We start from the raw sequence: 18,954 nt of genomic DNA, 5'->3' as shown, positions 1-18,954 counted from the left end.
GAAAGCAAGGGGGAAGGCCTGGCAGTTAGCCTGGACATAGCGAAGGCCTTTGATCGTGTATGGCACAAGGCGCTCCTCGTAAAACTTCCATCATTTGGGCTTCCCGAGAGCTTATACAAGTGGACCTCCAGCTCCCTCACTGGGCGCAGCATACAGGTCGTTGTCGACGGTTATTGCTCGGAACCCAAGCCCGTGAACGCTGGAGTGCTATAAGGCTGTGTGCTATCTCCCACGCTGTTTCTTCTGCATATCAATGATATGTTGGACACCGCCAACAAACATTGCTACGCAGACGACAGCACTGGTGATGCCGTATACACGGGTCATGCAGGTCTCTCTCGGGAAAACGTCGACCAGTGCCGGGAGAAACTTGTGTCTTCTATCGAGTCCTCTCTCGAGAAGGACGCGGAATGGGGAGAACACTTCCCTTAAAGCCTGGCCTAGTATCGGAATACTGGGTCTCGAAATCTCGAGCACGGCAATATTCAAGCCGGCCCACATTCTTGCGCTCTACAAAGCGCAGGTCCAGCCTCACATGGAGTATTGTTGTCATCTCCGGTCTGGCGCACCCCAGTACCAGCTCGATCCATTTGACCGCGTGCACCGCAGAGCAGCTCGAATTGTCGGGGACCTAGCCCTCTGTGAACGGCTGGATCACTTGGCGTTGCGTAGAGACGTCGCTTTATTGTGTGTCTTCAACCGCATTTATCACGGGGAGTGTTCCGAAGAGCTGTTTAACCTGATTCCTGCCGCCGAATTTCACCTTCGCACGACACGCCACAAGTTAGGATATCATCCCCACCATCTGGATGTGTGGCGGTCCTCCACAGTGCGGTTTTCAAGGAGCTTTCTTCCTCGTACTACGAAGCTGTGGAATGAGCTTCCTTGTGCGGTGTTTCCGGGACGATACGACATGGGTACCTTCAAGAAAAGCGCGTACACCTTCCTTAAAGGCCGGCAACGCTCTTGTGATTCCTCTGGTGTTGCAAGAGAGTGTGGGCGGCGGTCACAACACAACACCAGATGACCCGTACGCTGGTTTGTCCTCTATTCCATAAAAAAAAAGAAATAGCTTTAACACAAAATAAATAAATTATTGTCGACTTCAAGTATTTTGCAACACATAAATGAATATTCGTTGAATATTTAATCAAAGATGTAATTTACGTTTAATTTATGCAGTAAGTGAAAAAAAATATATATGAGAAAAAAATTACGAGACCAGCAAGATTTTAGTGATTTGTCATTGCAGTGCCTCATGATTCTAAAAATAAACCGAAATTCTGAGCGGCATCGCTACTGCACCCTTTGCGCACTTTGTGACAATATTATGTTATGTGTAATTTCACAAGCCAGAGTTCGGAAACGTACGATAATTTCATAACAACGTACGATGGTACACTACTATCGTACGCAGATTATGTGATAATTTCTATTATAGGTAATATAAAATATTTTGAAAATTATACTGATAGCCAAATAGCTAACAATTACAGGTATTTTTGCAGTCAGCGCCATCTATTGGCTCACATCTGTCACATCGTTCATCCTTTCATTGGTTAATCTTGCTACTGTCCGCCAATAAGCGATTGATAATTGATATCGTCGTTTAATGTGATTTGTTTCGTTTACTGTCACATTTTAGGTAATTTGTTATTATATTTATGTCTTGTGTTCGACAATTTTGATCCATGAACGATAACTTTACGGTCCTGGTACGATAGCTGCCTAGCTTAGAATTAGTGTCAATATTCTAAGTTGTCACAAGCTATGACTGTCACTAGCTACGGCCGCGGCGCCCTTCACACAATAAGCTTGCACTCTTGCAGGTTAATGCTTACAGCTTAGCGGTAGATATTGGCGCCCGTGTGACCGGCATTATGTGCTAAGAAGTATAAGATAATTTGAAAAATTTTAAAGACGATATTATTACGTATTTTGTTCAATCCCTTAAACCTAAAATTTGTCAAATTAAGTACGTTTTTTAATAGAAGAGAGGACAAACACGCGTATGGGTCATCTGGTGTTAAGTGATTACCGCCGCCCACATTCTCTTGCAACATCAGAGGAAACACAAAAGCGCTGCCGGCCCTTTAGAAAGAAAGAAGAAAAAAGAATACTATACCTACCGAAATAGAAGTCTCAAATTAAACATTCGTTGAAAACATAAGCAATTTGTTGAACCAACCACAGTATCAACTTCTAATTATTACAATGACTTTAGTCTACGAAAAACAAAGCGTTTGATTTGATTTGCATTTGAAGGAAACGATTTCAGAGCGACCTCAATCACGAACATTTAGCCGATACAACATTCGCAATATCTTTCGTGACTCTGCCACCATTTCCTGGCTCACAAATTATTTTCAATCGCTTTTGTTTCAAACAATAAAGTCTTCTTGTAACGCATTGTTCCGAGTGATTATAAAATTTGATAGAAATTCTGACTAAAGTGAAGTGAAATGTCTTTATTTGTCTTAAACGGATTTACTCACGGTTTGTCGGAGTTGGTGCCGACTAGTTTCGGACCAGTCGGATGTCCTTCATCAGGGTGAGTGTAGTAAGTTCGCGGTGAAGTCTCGTCTCAAACAGTTTCAGACGACAAACAGTGAGTAAAGTCGTTTTAGACAAATAGTTTATAATATCTCACGAAAGTTAGACTTAGAAAATAATCGCGTATAGACGAACTGATAGCTTCATATTGCGTGACAAATTTTGATATGTCAATGTGTTAGGTAGTTGTTTCATACTCATACTAAGGAGCTAATGTCAAGAGTGGCTGACTGTATACGACTTGCCAATCAAAATCGGTTACAGTAACAATAGATTCGCTAACCTAAATATCTTGCTGTATCTCCGTAAGAAATGTTCTTCTCTCCTGCACACTTTGTTTCTCTATATGTTAGTATATTGATAGTCTATGGCCGTTACCAACAGCTCCATGCAATCTGTTTGTCTAAACAGTATATACACAAGAAAGACGATAAACAAAGAAATATTAAAAACGGAACCACAAAACCGTTACCAGATTCTGAGGTGAGTATATTATTCGCACGTTGTCACACATCACAAAACTAGCCCCTTTTCAAAATCAGCGTATCAAACACTCCTAATTGATGAGGCTGTCTGGCCGAAGACGAATCGGTTACTCATAAAATCCTGGAATGTGCGGGGGTAGCAAACCAACAGGCAAATGCCTTGGTAAAAACGAAGTAGCTCCGAGAAGTCTGCGAACACCCCAGGAGTGTTCTGAACATATGGATTGAGCTGGGCCGACCCAACTAATTGGTCTAATCTAATTGCAGAGACAGGAGCCCACAGAGGAGGTCACAGAAAAAAATTGTTTACGGATGAGAAAATGTAAAGAATTGAGCAACTATTTAAAAAAACAAGATGACCGTATTTGTGCTCAAAGCTCTAAGGAAGCTTACCAATTAGTCGACAGAGTGCAACGTGGGCACTATCCGACTTCAGTAATTGTTTGGTGGGGTATTAGCACAGTATTAGCTATGAAGGAGTGACTGAGTCATACTTTTGTGAAATAGGTATCAAAACATCGGCACAAGTGTATCAAGATACCATTCTTGAGAAGGTAGTGAAGCCCCTTAACAACACCGTGTTCAATAACCAAGAATGGTCGTTCCATCAAGACTCGCGCGCCGGGTCATAAAGCTCGGTCTACACAGTCTTGGTTGGAAACGAACGTTTCGAACTTCATTAGAGCTGAAGACTGGCCGTCGCCTAGTCCCGATCCGCTGGAATATGATTTATGGTCAGTTTTAGAGAGTACAGCTTGCTCTAAACGCCATAATAATCTGGAGTCCCTAAAACAATCCGTACGATTGGCAGTGAAGAATTTTCTCATGCTTCTACTGATAACTGGCCTCAACGTTTAAAGGACTGTATTCCAGCCAATTGAGATCACTTCAAATATGCTTTTATATTTTTAATTGTATTATATTTATGTATTAAACTAACACATTTTGAAAGTAATAAATATTATTTGCAATAGATTTTTTTTTCAGTATTTATGGCAAGACTAGGTTTATTCTTTGCCACTGTTCCAACGCGCGGCGTTTATTTTTGTATTACAGATTGATAAAGTCAAGTAATTCTAGAGGTTCAAGTATCCAAGGCACAATCGGCGCGTCCTAGGCCTTCAATAACTTGAATCCAGTTTCCATTGCTTTTAGAATAGGAGATACCGTCGCACAAAACCATAAATTAAAGTTCTACTGATGTATGATACGCCATTGAATACCACTTAATGGAAAACAATGCAATTCTTATTCAAGTCAGCTGGTTATTTTTAGACCAAAGAGCACGACGAAAATAACTAAATAAGAAACTTATTTTACCGCAAGATACGTTGATTGATTTAATAGTAGCTTGAAAGGAATTTAAAGAATGTACTTTTGTTGGAGATTTTTGATACGCAGGTGTGAATACACGGTTCCAATAGGGTATGCATGATTTTAAAAAATACTCAAATTAGATTTTCACAATCTAAGTTATCAAACACATCAAATTATTGATACGAACATTCTTATTGAATTAAAAAATAAATATTCTTTGCGGGAAAAATATTTTAAACGCTTCTTCTTTTGCGCGTTTCTATGACGTCAGAGTCTATGTCAACAATCTATATCGAACAAATAAATGTATAGCCGGTTTTTTCCTTCGGTTATAATCCGACAACTACTGAACTCGGGCATATTTATTGCATTTTTGTTTATTTAATATTAGCTACTCAACGGTCCCGAGAAAACGCGGACGACAGAAAATACCATGTTATAAATATATCTGACAGACAACCCAGCGAATAGTGTCCTATCTCCCGAAAAAAATTAAAATAAACAACCAGCAAGTAGGCCCCGTAATAGGCCCCTTCGATGGTTGAGTTCAAAGAGTAAACCTTTTTAATTAATAACAATATTTCCATTGGTTATTTTATCTCACAACGCCATCTAGCGTTTAGAAGTGGCAGTAGTGACGTATGACAAGACAATGACAGTTGGAACGCGTGATTATAATATTATTACACAGTATGTAGTTCAAAGCTATTGAGATTCTTTATTTACAATGAGTCACACACATATGAATAGTTAATATTGTTTGCGTCTGTTCGCCCCTTCACTGATTTTTACCATCCAGCAATAAACCTGTCATCTTTTTACTGCTTTGAAATACACATCCTCCGCCTGGGAGTGCAAATCAACGAAAAACCACATGGTACTGATGTCATTGGTCACGATTTAATATTTAAACTTACTCGAGAGTTTTACATTAATATTAGTTAATCAATTTAGTGCATAATACAATACATTACGCTTAGAAGAAAAACTAAGTATGAAATGTGGAATAGACAAAAATGGCCTAAAAACTTGCAGAGATTTGAACCCGAGACACCTAGGTCAGAAGTCCGAGTCACAAGGCACTCGGCTATATGATAATAAATTCTTAAAAAAGAATTATTTCTATTTACGAGTGAAAACTGAAAACTAATTATGACCTTAAGAATCAAGCTTATACGAGACGGGTAACAAAACCGCGCACGCCGGCAGTTATATTGAGAAGCAACAGTCAAAATGTTTATTTCTTAAAAAAATCTCTTAATGATTCTTTAGGACCTAGGTTATAAAAAGCGCGAATACCTCTGTTCTGCAGTACAAATCTATATATATATATATATATATATATATATATATATAAATGAATTGCTGTTCGTTAGTCTCGCTAAAACTCGAGAACGGCTGGACCGATTTGGAAAATTTAGGTATTGAATTATTTGTGGAAGTCCAGAGAAGGTTTAAAAGGAAGTTGAATAAATAGGAAAATGCTCGGAATGAAATAAAAACAACAAATTTGTTTTTCTTTTGATGTGTCCATACATAATTTCTATGAGAGAATTTATTGACGCACAGTTTGACAGTTTTGCTGTGAAACAATTTCATTACGACAACATGTTGCATATTTTACGAAGTTATTCTTGATGTTATGATATATTATTGACAAATTCATAAAAAACGTTATTTTATTTATTATATACAGATATATATACTGTAGTACTAGCTGACCAGCTAGTATGGTAATAATATCGGCCGCACTGCCCCATAACAATCCGCAAACAATACTACCTTGTGTTTTTTTTCTACTAGGTTAGGTAGATCATTTATATAAATTAGGAAGAGAAAGGGTTCAAGAACAGACCCTTGTGGTACCCCACATTGTCCTTTAGATAGCATAGGAGTAGTCATCAGAGTTCATTTAGACCACGTGTTTACACTATACGAGAGGCGTCCGAGTATTCATCCGGGAGCACTCAGTCCAAGTGTATATTTTCATCATTATGTAGGTATATTTAATCAAGGTTTCAGATCTGACATCTTTGTCCCCATATTTAATAAATACACAATTTTAATGGCACACACAAATTGCACAACATCCTTAAAATACAAATTAAGCATGACATCAGTATGTGTATTTACGAAGTAACACGAATACTGAACCAGTGAATTATTTACTGCCTAACAGGAAAGTAGGGCGCTTGTCGCGATTTGACTGAAACACGTGTTAAAAACAACATTAACTGGTAGGCCAATGTAACCATATATAGCGAGGAACGATTACTATCTGCAATCCATTGTATCTTCACAGTTCATTATTGATTTAGAAATGATATGACCGTTAATTATTTTAGCATGAATGAATCAATGCTACACAAGCCATTTTAAACAATTTTAATTTGTTTGACAATGAGAATACGATACGATACGATTGAATACCTATTTGCTAAATAATAATAATATTATATTTATTACTAAAATTAAGATACATCATACAAAGTGATTAAAGTTAAAACGATATACTTAATCTTAATTGTGAATATTTGAGTACATTGTTGTCTATTTGTGCTGAGTGGTGCCTCTGCACTAAGCAAGGTACTTGTAAAACAGAAGCCGGGAAACACAGCTACTAAAAAAAAATAGTTATTCTATTTGACTCGCGGCACATAGTATTAAAATAGAAGAAAAATAATAGTAAATTAGTATATTAAAATAAATGAAATAAAATAAAAACTTCTTAACGAACAATAATGAAGGTTCAATGTGTGTGTGTGTTTCAATCATTTTTATAAAATTGTCTGAATGATGTTTTTAGTTTCTTGATAATCTAGTCTCATTAAGTATATTTCAATTTTTCGTTTTGAATCGCAGGTGGAAAATTTTTTCAGATTTAAAACACGACAAATACGGCAAAAATGTCCATGTTTACTTAATAAATAAAAAAAATGTCTATAGCTGCCTGTCACATTAGCAGTAATGAAACTAATACATAAAGATAAGTAGTTATTGGACCATATATATCTACCTCATGAGCTAAAAATTAAATAAAATATAATATGTTTAGTGGTATTTAAAAACAGCTTACCTTCTCGATATAAAATCCCAGAAAAGTCTGTCCAGAAGCGTGCAAATAAAATAATATTAGTTTTAAAATACATATTTTATTACAGCAGCAATACATTGTTAGTAGTAGATATTATATTATTATACAAATGATTTAAGTTTTATTTAGTGTTAATTCCGCCAATATTTGTTTTTAAAACAATTCGACACGTGTTTTTGCCTCTACACGAGACATCCTCAGGACGTGTTGTCTCGCCAAAATCTGGCACGAGACTGAGAAGCTCAGGCCGAATTAACACTAAAGAAAACTTAAATCATTTCTATAATTATGAATTTGCGCAAAGTAACGCCTAATTCAATAAATTTTATTATATTATTAAACATAAAAAATATACTCTTTTAGTGAGGCGAACAAGAGAAATATATTACAGATAAAAAATACACTGTAAAAATAGCGATATAAAGTTATGGCTATAGAACTAACTCTTATTTAAAATTCATGTATTTCATTTTAATGTGTATAGTTTTAGTTGTTTTTTTTACTATAATTCTTAGTTAATATTACAAACTGCATTAAATGTATTTTTATTAAAAATAGAATGTGTCAATATTTTATTGTTTTAAGGACGCGTTCTCAAAACAGAGAGGTATCGAATCGCACCACTACACTGACACCGTTCAAACACATACACGTACTTAAAGTTAATTGCGGGAATCAAATGAATTTGATACTTTAGCATGTTTGAATTTTGTTTTTTTTTTAATACCTATGTATTTTTGATAATTGGTTGATGTATTAATTTAGTAGTATATTAGAACTTTAGATGGCAATTCTGTCGCATAACGTCGTGTGCAGTAAACGCAGTTTTTTTTTAATCCAAGATGGCCGCCGCGAAAAATTATGATTTCAGCAATATGGGTATCTTATCGAGGATGCAGAGAACGATTTTGGGATCATTTTTGAAATCCAAGATGGCCGACGCGCAAAATTATGATGTCAACAATATGGGTATCGTATCCGAGGTTCTCGAGGGTGCAGAGAACGATTTTGGGATCATTTTTTAAATCCAAGATGGCCGCCGCGCAAAATTATTATTTCAACAATATGGGTATAAAATTCAACAATAATTGGTTTAGAGAACAGTAAGTTAAGTTAGAGAGCAGATAAACGTAATTTAAAAAATGGTTTTCACAAATAAGTTTGACTTCTGACGTGTACTTTTTGTACGCACGCCATTTTTTGTGTTGTCTGGTGCTTTGGTAGGTAGGTAGCTTCCCCCCAAAGGACACCTCGCCTAAAAGTGGAGTTGAAATAAATTCTGGAGACTTACCTTGTGGGGTATCTTGGATAGGTGTTCGAAAGTTAGATTCAGGTTTGATATTGATTGATCAGATGACATTTCCTTTGGTCTTTTGAAAATAATGCGGGATTAAGGAAGATATACGTTACATTTATGTAATAGCTTATACCTTATGATTACAATACCTATTGAAATAACTCTTCTTAACATAATATGGTGGTAATAATTGATAAGAAGGGTAGAGCTTCTTGTGGTTAAAAAGGGGATGAAATTTTTTTTGCAGTAGTTGTAGGGTATCATTAGATAGGTTTTCTAAATCAAATTTTGAGATTTTTAATTAGATTGGTAACAGAATGTGTTTTGTAAATATTGTGGGTGAAAAGTCGAAACGTAAATATTTATATATTTAGGGAATGAAGAATTAATTTAGCATGTGGGATATTGTTAGACAGGCCTTTTATAATTTAAATTTACGTTAATAAATGAATTCTAATTTTGACAATGTAAATGACACACATGAAGAAAATTTTGTAGATTTCATAGGCGCCATCATGGATTTCGATTTTAACCCGATATTCGTTATTTTTGACCCCAAATTCATGAAAATGACACCGATGATGAGAAGTTGGTAAACTTCATAGACGCCATCTTGGATTTCGATTTTGACCCGATATTCATTATTGTTGACCCCGAAAACCATGAAAATGACACCCATGAAGAGAAGTTGGTAAAATTCATAGGCGCCATCTTGGATTTCGATTTTGACCCGATATTCGTTATTGTTGACCCCGAAAACCATGAAAACGACACCCATGAAGAGAAGTTGGTAAATTTCGTAGTCGCCATCTTGAATTTCGATTTTGACCTGATATTCATTATTGTTGACCCCGAAAACCACGAAAATGACACCCATGAAGAGAAGTTGGTAAATTTCATAGGCGCCATCTTGGATTTCGATTTTGACCCGATATTCGTTGTTGACCCCGAGAACCATTAAAATGACACCCATGAAGAGAAGTTGGTAAATTTTATAGGCGCCATCTTGAATTTCGATTTTGACCCGATATTCGTTAATGTTGACACCGAAAACCATGAAAATGACACCCATAAAGAGAAGTTGGTAAATTTCATAGGCGCCATCTTGGATTTCGATTTTGACCCGATATTCGATATTGTTGACCGCGAAAACCATGAAAATGACACCCATGAAGAGAAGTTGGTAAATTTCATAGGCGCCATCTTAGATTTCGATATAGACCTTATATTTAGAGATGAACTTTATAAATCACTAATTCTTCAAAAAAATACAGAAACATAATTTTTTTTAAATCTGACTGCGTACAAAATGTGTAAAGTATCAAAGACAGTATTGTAGAGCTTATAAAAAATATTCATGTTCGTACAGCGATCTTTCCGAGTACGAGCTGCTACTTACAACCGACACAGTGACTACCCACGACGGCGGCCGAGCGCGGACTGATGTTGTTTCGATAGATCTCTCTGTGCAATGTGTACGAAGTGACAAAATAAAATAACCCTTAATACCACTCTTTAAAGCTCATGCTTATCAGAAAAATATATGAATTTTAGACGATTAATTTTTATTTTTTTTCTGAGATTATTTATAACGTTTTCATTTATTTATTTCCCGTATTTTTGAGAATATTATATCTGCTATCCTGACGTAATTTTTAAGAGACAAAATTATGTAAGCAGTAGCAGAAAACTGATCCCGAATGAAGCCCCATTTCGTCAATTTTGTGTGAAAAGGTAACGGATAATCGTTTTTACGTCATAAAATATCAAAATTTCAAAGGAAACATTTCCCGCTAATTGGAGATAAAGAAGTAATCTATTTGTGGCAATTTTTAGTTTTGTTAGATTTAGTTTCATTCCATCACAAACTCTACCGAAAAATATCTTATTTTTGTCGGATTCGTAAACGCGTCCTTAAAAGTAGGACAAACGAGCGTACGGGTCACCTGGTGTTAAGTGATCACTGGCGCCCACAGTGATACGACAAATGGGATTTTTTAGTGGTAAACGCGAAGTGGAGTCTTCTGGGGGTTAAAATGGACAAGGTTCAATTAATTGAATTGAATTGAATGGGGTAAACACCATTCCGCGACCTTCTCAAAAGAGGACTCGATAGAAGACACAAGTTTCTCCCGGACTTAACTAACGTACACTATTTACTTTGTAACGATTTTATTTTTGACTTTGCATCTTTCCGCAAGTGCAAGTAATAAATTTATTTTAAGTTAATATGAATAAACAAACATAAATTTTTATAAATTAGAATTTGAGACAACTTATTTCAGATTTTGTGTCCATTTAATATTTGTCAGTGTTCTAGTTGCGTCATGTATAATCTACCTATTTATAATATTATTTACTCAATGATATGTTAATCTGAGCTGTTAGTGTACCTACAAGACGCAGCGTTATATCTTCATGAGTGTCGGAAACTGTAACACCGAATATCCTTTCTCGCACCCACGACATCCTGTTGTTCAATCATGATTTCCTGGTCACTTTTTTAAGAACCCATCGAAATAAGGGATTGCTTGTAACTGATTCTAGTAGGCTTCATATGATATATAATTGTTTTAAGAGTAAATGTATATACTTTGATAATAAAGTCCCAGTCACTGTTTAGGCATTATCTAATTCTATATAAATAAATATGATGTTTTATTGTATTGTATATAAAATGGCTCTGTCGTAAATCCTACAACTCCATAGCTGAATATCGAAGTGATATGGGACCGCCTTGGACTAGATTATGATTATTTTATAGAAATAACAATGACAGTACACTGTTGTAATATTTTATTAAAAAGAGCCCAAAAATGATGGAACATTTCTTGCGGCGCTTCTTATCTTTCAGAACGCCATTTGTGTCCCAAGCGGTCCTAGTGTTAGAAGTGACATCAAAAAGAATTCTAATGGAATCAATTTTGAGAAAATAAATGCATTTTATGTCTTTTAAGTGTACACCAAGAATTACATTTTATGGTAGGTAACTATAATCGTACTTAAACAGGCACAAAAATCGAGTGTGTACCTCAAGAGCTATAAAAATATTGATAGGTGGATCCCCCGACAGAAAACACATCGAGGCGTCTGCCTTGATGTCAACTTGAGTCTTCAAGTTGCGTTGCAAAGACTGTGTGTTCCTCACACACCCGAGGAGGCCAAGGATATGGTCATCTTGACAGAGATATAAAAAGGACACGTTGAATAGGTAAATATTCACACAGGGTTATAGAGCCGAAGTAAGTATAATCCCCGCGCGTTGAGGTTGGGACAGGTCGCCATGTTAGTGACGACAAGCTTCAGTAAGCACCAATCAAAAGTGCCGTGTGCTAACTGCCTGCTGATTATGACGGAATTTATATATCACACCAGAATTTAACGATTGTTACGCCTGTTTGAGTATAGTTATTAATATTTACCATAATAAGTTACTTTTATCTATTAATAAGTTAACTTTGAGAGATTAATAAGCCCTTAAAATAATACACACACTAATAGTGCACACGCGTTTAATAGGTATACTAATAAAGTAGTATAGGGGCAAATTAGCGAGATGTTGTAAATTCAAAGACTTGCAAAGTTGCTACTTTTTAAATTGAAAACAGGGTATTATTAGAGATTTATGATTTTGAAAATTTTCACTCCTATAGTCACCTAAGGATTCCTGAATAGGCCTAAGGAATACATTACTTAAAGTATCGTCGCACCTATACTTAAATGGGCAAGGAATGGTGTTGACGTGTAAATATTGAGATAAACGTATAGTCTATTTCTGTAATAATTAATGTTATATTATACATTAATATAATTTAATTTAAATAATTATTCAGTAATTAGTTACAATAAATACATTTCATTTTTAAAAGTTATTGATAGTGCACTCATTTTCTATATGACGACGTCCTCAACTAAAGTGAGAAAGACTTCCATCGCTATCTGTGGACCTACAGAAGAAGGACCACCTCCTGTTTTACTGCCGACTGCCACGTTCATTTGCTCGAGCCTTATAAGCGTAACTTATATTTTGTAATGAAATGAATTTCACGAAAAACATATTCTGGGATAGAACTCTCCTCAGTAGATTAATGCATACTTAGCTAAGTATTCCACAGCACTAAAATAAGAAAGGTCTATGAGTGCGGCGGTAAAAGGTATTTCATCTAGCATCAAACATATGACACAATCCGATAGAAACAATTACCGATAGGATTATCCAATGCTTAAATTAAATTTGAAAGCAATGATCATTATCAGCGCGTGTAGAACAACTCACGATTCGGTCGTAGACATAAACGTAGTGGGCGTTCCTCTCATAAATCAAATTACTATTGCTGGAGAATGACAACGTTTTAATCTCATTATTTTTTGTTGCGAGTACATCGATTTTATGAACACACATGACGAGACGAGCAGTGCTGCTCAGGATTCTTGAAAAACCCAAATTTCTGAATGGCACTACAATTGCGCTCGTCACCTTGAGATATAAGATGTTAAGCCTGATTTGATTTGATTTTAAGGGTTCCATATCCGAAGGGTGACCCAACCAGAACTCTTTTATTATTATATTTTATATATTTTTATGAAAATAAGCCTGCAACACAGTGCCGCTCAGGATTCTTGAAAAACTCTAAAATTGAGTGGCATTGCGTTCGTCACCTTGAGACATTAAGATGTTAGGTCTCATTTGCCCAGTAATTTCACTAGATACGGCGCCCTTCAGACCGAAACACAATAATGCTAACACATTTTTGCTTCACGGCCGTCGTGGTACACATAATCTAGCCGGAATCCTGTGCAAAGGAGCCTCCCATGGTAAATAATCATTCTATATTGGGATTTCAATTAAAATTAATCTAATTGTCCTGTTTACTGACCCCACTTCAGGCTATCTAACCGGAAAACAAGTCTGAGTCAATTTGACAACTCATAAAGATGTAGTCCACTTTGAATAGATATACCATCTATAATTTACAATTGCCTTATTTATTTTAAATAATTTTCATTTCGCATTTTTATGTTATATTCTTTTCAGTCGTCTGGTATTATACAATTAGCATAAGTTACTGTTTACATTCTATCAAAGGGTGTCCAGTAATTTCACTAGAAAAGCCCTCGAGACCGAAACACAATAATGCTTACAATTTACTGCTCCACGGCAGAAATAGGCGCCGTTGTGGTACCCATAATCTAACCGACATCCCGTTCAAAGGAGCCTCCCACTGCTATACCTAAGCTAAAAGGTTCGACAGTTGTATCGGTTCAAGAAAATTGCAGTTTTATGCGTATAAACGTATTGTCACAAATTTGGTCATAAATGACAGACAATAAAATATATTTTTGTGTACTATATAAAATATTATCCAATTACAATGTACACACAGACTGAATTCTGAATTTATATACTGAACACCTGTAGGCGTGATGATTAATTCATCAACAGACGTTTACAGTAATAACGTCGGTATATGGTTAAAGCGAGAACCATCTTTAGCGTCGCAACTTTCGTGACTTGAAAATTATGCGTTGCAGCAATTAGCAAATGTACTAAATCGGGCACAACTGTTATTTAGACATATCCAGGTCGATTATGTTTAAAACATACATATAAGCAGTCTTGATAAATAGGTATGGCAATTTACCAACAGAGTTTTGAAGCGAAACTTCTTTATCGACGTATGAGAGAAATTTTATAGCAATGTCGTCACAATTTACGGTTACGCGCCATGTTGTTTTTTATCATAGTTTAGTATAGTGACGTAAATAATAATATACTACTCTGAAAGTGATAAAATTAGTAGACTAATTCCAATTCAAGTGAATTCATAGTTAAAGTGAGAGTGATTAAATATATTTCGTTTGATAAATTTATTTTTAATATTTATTGGCTTTACAGTGATACTCACAGCTAATTCTTCGCTCGTATAGGCGGTCAGTATTCTCCTGTCCTGCTGCAGCACGCAGTAGAAAGGCTCCCAGGACGGAGGAATACCCCCTGCGGAGCCGCTACTTGCAATTGTAGCAGCATCTGAAAGTATGTTATCATTATTATTTTAAAGCCTATTGAAGTGATAACTTTTAATGGGAGGGTAAACCTGTTCGTAACGTTACGCGTTACGGCGCCAGTCTGTCTGGCTTCCCTTTCTATCACGCATACGGCAGCGGTAGGCAGGCTCCTCCTATCTCACTCTTATCAATCAAATGTTACTTTTATAAGATTAAATAATGCTACTAATAACATACACAAAATTATAATATTCATATTCAAAAATTGTAACTAAGAATAAAATATATTTTATAATCCATAAAAGATTTTTTTAATACATAATCTTGCCTTACATTACCTGAGCTTTTCTCATGTTAAACAATTTCAATATTAAATAGTTCAACTTAGATTTGTTTTAGTTATCTATTCTGTCGGGGGTCCCGACACGCACACGATTTCTTTTTTAATTAGGGATATTCTGGTGATAGAGAAAATACTGTATTTTCTTCGATAAACTTTTAAACAAAAACATCTTGAGGGCAGGCAAACAAGGATATATTTCTTGTAAATAAAAATGCTTTTTGAAAGTATTAAAACTGTAAGTAATTATGACTGCATTTTAACAGTAATTATGGCGGAAATTAGAGTTATTTCTCTCGACATTTCGCCTGCGTGGTCGCGGAAAGGTGACGGAAAAATAAGTATTGTTAATTTCCGCATTATTTAATGTTGAAATTCAGTCACAATGCGCGTTTTAATACTTTTAAAAAGATTTTTATTTTAAGGAGATATATCTGCTGGGGTCTCCTGAACAATCTCACCCACACAGCTATTTAAGACAAGGGTTAATATCACAAATGCACACTGTACTTCGGCCATAGAAATGAAGAAAATCTTCAAATTTTAAACGCATGCATAGTTTCCGACATACTAAGTTGTAGAGCTAGACACTGCGGAGCGGAGTCACTGACCGCTGTGACGTCACTACACAACACTCACTCTTTATGGTGAGTAAGGGCCTCTGAGCGTGTGGTATCACAATCGTAATTTCAAAACAAAAACTTAAGTATTTCTAGGCATATAAGCTACACTCCCATAAATTTGACGAATTAATAATACTCTCTACTGCAGTGAAAAAAAGAATGTGAAAATTGTATGTTAATTAAAATTACTTTATTAGACGAAGTGTCAATAAACCTTTTTATAAACATTTCTTACATTTAAACATTTCTTAAAATATCATGGATTTTAAGTCTTTGGGTGGAAATCTAAATAGTTTTCATAAGAGAGTTTAGATACTTCTCATATATTCACAATTTTATTCTGATATTAGTACTGTATAAACATTAATATTCATTTATCAAAAACCTGTCACTTTGACGTGATTATCAACATACAGACAGTTCTATTTATAAGTAGATAAAAAAATCATCTGTCGACTGCAAATAACACATCCGAGGCAACAAATGGCGCTAGACTTCATAATGACTAATATGACAAATACTATCTCGACTCCTGTCAACCGCAGTCCCCCTCCCCCTGAAAACGTGATAGTGTTGAACGTAGAGATCACGAAAGATCGGGTTAGATAAAATAATAATAAAAATGTAACTTTTACGCAAAATCTAAAAATACAGTTACAATTACACGGTTTTAATCCTTTTAAAAGATGTTTTTTTCATTATTGATTAGTTGTTATATAATATTCTATATCCTACCTTTATTATAAACGCGAAAGTTTGTAAGAATGAATGGATATATGTTTGTTACTCTTTTACGCAAAAAATTCTGAATGTATTTTGATGAAACTTTAGAAAAATAAATAAAGATATAGTGTGAATTATCTAAAAACCAACAACAACTGTCTAGTAAGTAGGAATAAAATCTGCTAATCCTGCCGTTGAAAAATTTATGATTTTTTTTAATGCACATTTGGTAGTTTGAAATTCTTATATCAAAATAAAAACTTTTATTGCTTCTGTTTTGAAATAGTAGATAAACTGTCATTTACACTATATCTTTTGGACAAATGTGTTAGCAGTTACGACAATCACCATCCGAGTGCGTGATACTATGGTGCGGTCCGGCCGCGGCAGCGGATGAACTACTAAATAAATTTAATGGTCGGGGCAACATTATTAGGTTATTTATTGTAATGCAACTTCTATAATTCGTTTCATAACATACGATTCGCAAGTCATTAGTTACATCACAAATGACCACAAATAAATTATTTATTTAAAGCTCACAAAACAGCTGATATCACCTCATTAATAAACGTCAATCTTCTGTCCACATTATTGCTGATCACCAGTAATTGAACGGGCGGTACTCTCCTTACGTAGCTTTCTATGTGACATGACATCGTAAGTTTAGCAACAACTTTCCACTGCGAACTCTCGTACTTTTAGTGAACCTCCATTCGTAACTGTAGATACAAATATACCGTCATTGTCAATGTGTTTTCGGTGATTCCTAATAATGAATTTATTCATTCAATTCAAGAAGAAAGAATAATAAAGTGTACACTTTCAGTGCCGTGTGAGTTAGCGAGGGTTAAGGCCTCCTTCATAAAGTCAATGTAAAATTTTAATCAATTAGGCTTAAACTAAGCGCCTTTGAATAGTCACTATAAATATTTTTACTAATAATTCACGAGCTCGTGAAAAGAACATACAAGAAACTCATTGGCAACCCTTTTCAATCAAAAAGAGTATTTTACAATGGCTGTAATATGCTTTAGCAAACATGCAAACGTTAGAGCTTGTATTAATTGTTTGTGTAAGGATGCTTCGTGAACATGATGGTCGTGATCACTGTCATAATTAGTAATTGCATCCAACAAATACAATAATTTGTTAACTATAACAGGTCGACCTGCCACCACAAGCAGCACCCGTTCACGATTTGACGCATGAACCAGCCATCTCTCCCTTCGCACGTATTTGAGGTTTTAGTATTCAATACAATTGGACTCACTGAGCACAAATTTCAAATATATACTATAGCTTCTTTGACAAAGAAGGCTTACTATAGTACAGTAGATTATATAGAAGTTAATGATGAATGGTTCTTGGTTTTACTTAGTTTTAAAAGATGGGCTGGGAGTTTCTTATCAGTTCTTCTCCCTATTATATCAAAGCCCGTTTACAAAGTGATGTGGCTTCATGACGTATTTACCAATATTATTGCTTTTTGTCTTATTTTATTGTCACAAATATTGTAATAAATATATTTCTATTCTATTACATACTAACATCGTGAGGAAACCTACAAAGATATTTTAAAAAGTCCTGTCTTCTGTGTGTCCCATTTTTATTATCAGGACCTTCGGGATAATCGATAATTGATGTCCGATACCCAGTAGGTACTTTTTGCCTAAGACTATGGCGCGTGCATTTTCGTTACAACGATTTAAGACGAAAAAAAAATTGTTAGAAATAAACTAAAAACACGCAATTAACGAAAACCAAACTTAAAACTAGAAAATAATTGCTAATTAGCATTAACTACGAAAAGTGTGGTTAAGTAACAAAATAATAGAATATTTTATCGTAAAATATAGTTAAAATAGGTTGAATAAGTAATAATATCTACATATAATGTGTAGAGTTTAAGTTATTTGCAAGATTTATTAATTTATATGTTTCTCTTTGTTTGCCCGTGAGAAACGTATAGACAAAACAACACGTTTATTTTCGCGTACAAATGTTCCGAACGAAACAAGCGACTGTTGACACTAGAACCGGAAAACATAACCGCCGTGTTGAACAAAAAAAACAATAAGCGAGAATGTTCATTCTCATTAACATAATTTAAAATGTAACGTAATAAAAATAATAGACAACTATAATAGAACTCTAGACATTTTAGTTACATCAAGTTCAGAAAATATTATGTACATACAGGTGTCCAAGACCGTAGCGATAACCTAGCATAGGAAGAAAGGTCCTCTAATGATGAGCCAGTAAAAAAATCAGGGTTCTTTGTACACACTGTAGTACTCGAGTACCAATTATTTTATGGAAAAATAAAAAAATACCCGGGGTGGAGTTTTTCGGCATTGTGATTAGAGTTTTAAGCCATACTCTAGTGTTGGAAAGTTTAAGAATTCAAATTCAAATATATTTATTCAGAATAAGATATTATATTAGATAATGAAAGTCAAATACTACGACCCATTCGAAAATGTATGCCTCAGACCTGAGAAGAGACGGACGCA

The 18,954-nt window shown here is 35.1% G+C and overlaps 1 protein-coding gene across 1 annotated transcript in view; it reads right to left on the bottom strand.

The window, feature by feature from the left end:
• LOC126971901 (ras GTPase-activating protein raskol) overlaps positions 1–18,954 on the bottom strand; it is a 184,980-nt gene that overhangs the window by 124,604 nt on the left and 41,422 nt on the right. The window contains exon 3 of the mRNA XM_050818415.1: positions 14,653–14,774. Coding sequence (XP_050674372.1) covers positions 14,653–14,774 — 122 coding nt within the window. The remainder of the gene's footprint in view (positions 1–14,652; positions 14,775–18,954) is intronic.

Source organism: Leptidea sinapis, chromosome 24, assembly GCF_905404315.1.
Source record: "Leptidea sinapis chromosome 24, ilLepSina1.1, whole genome shotgun sequence".
NCBI lineage: Eukaryota > Metazoa > Arthropoda > Insecta > Lepidoptera > Pieridae > Leptidea > Leptidea sinapis.
Note: the sequence above shows the minus strand (reverse complement) of the source record. Positions and strands in the feature narration are given on the sequence as shown.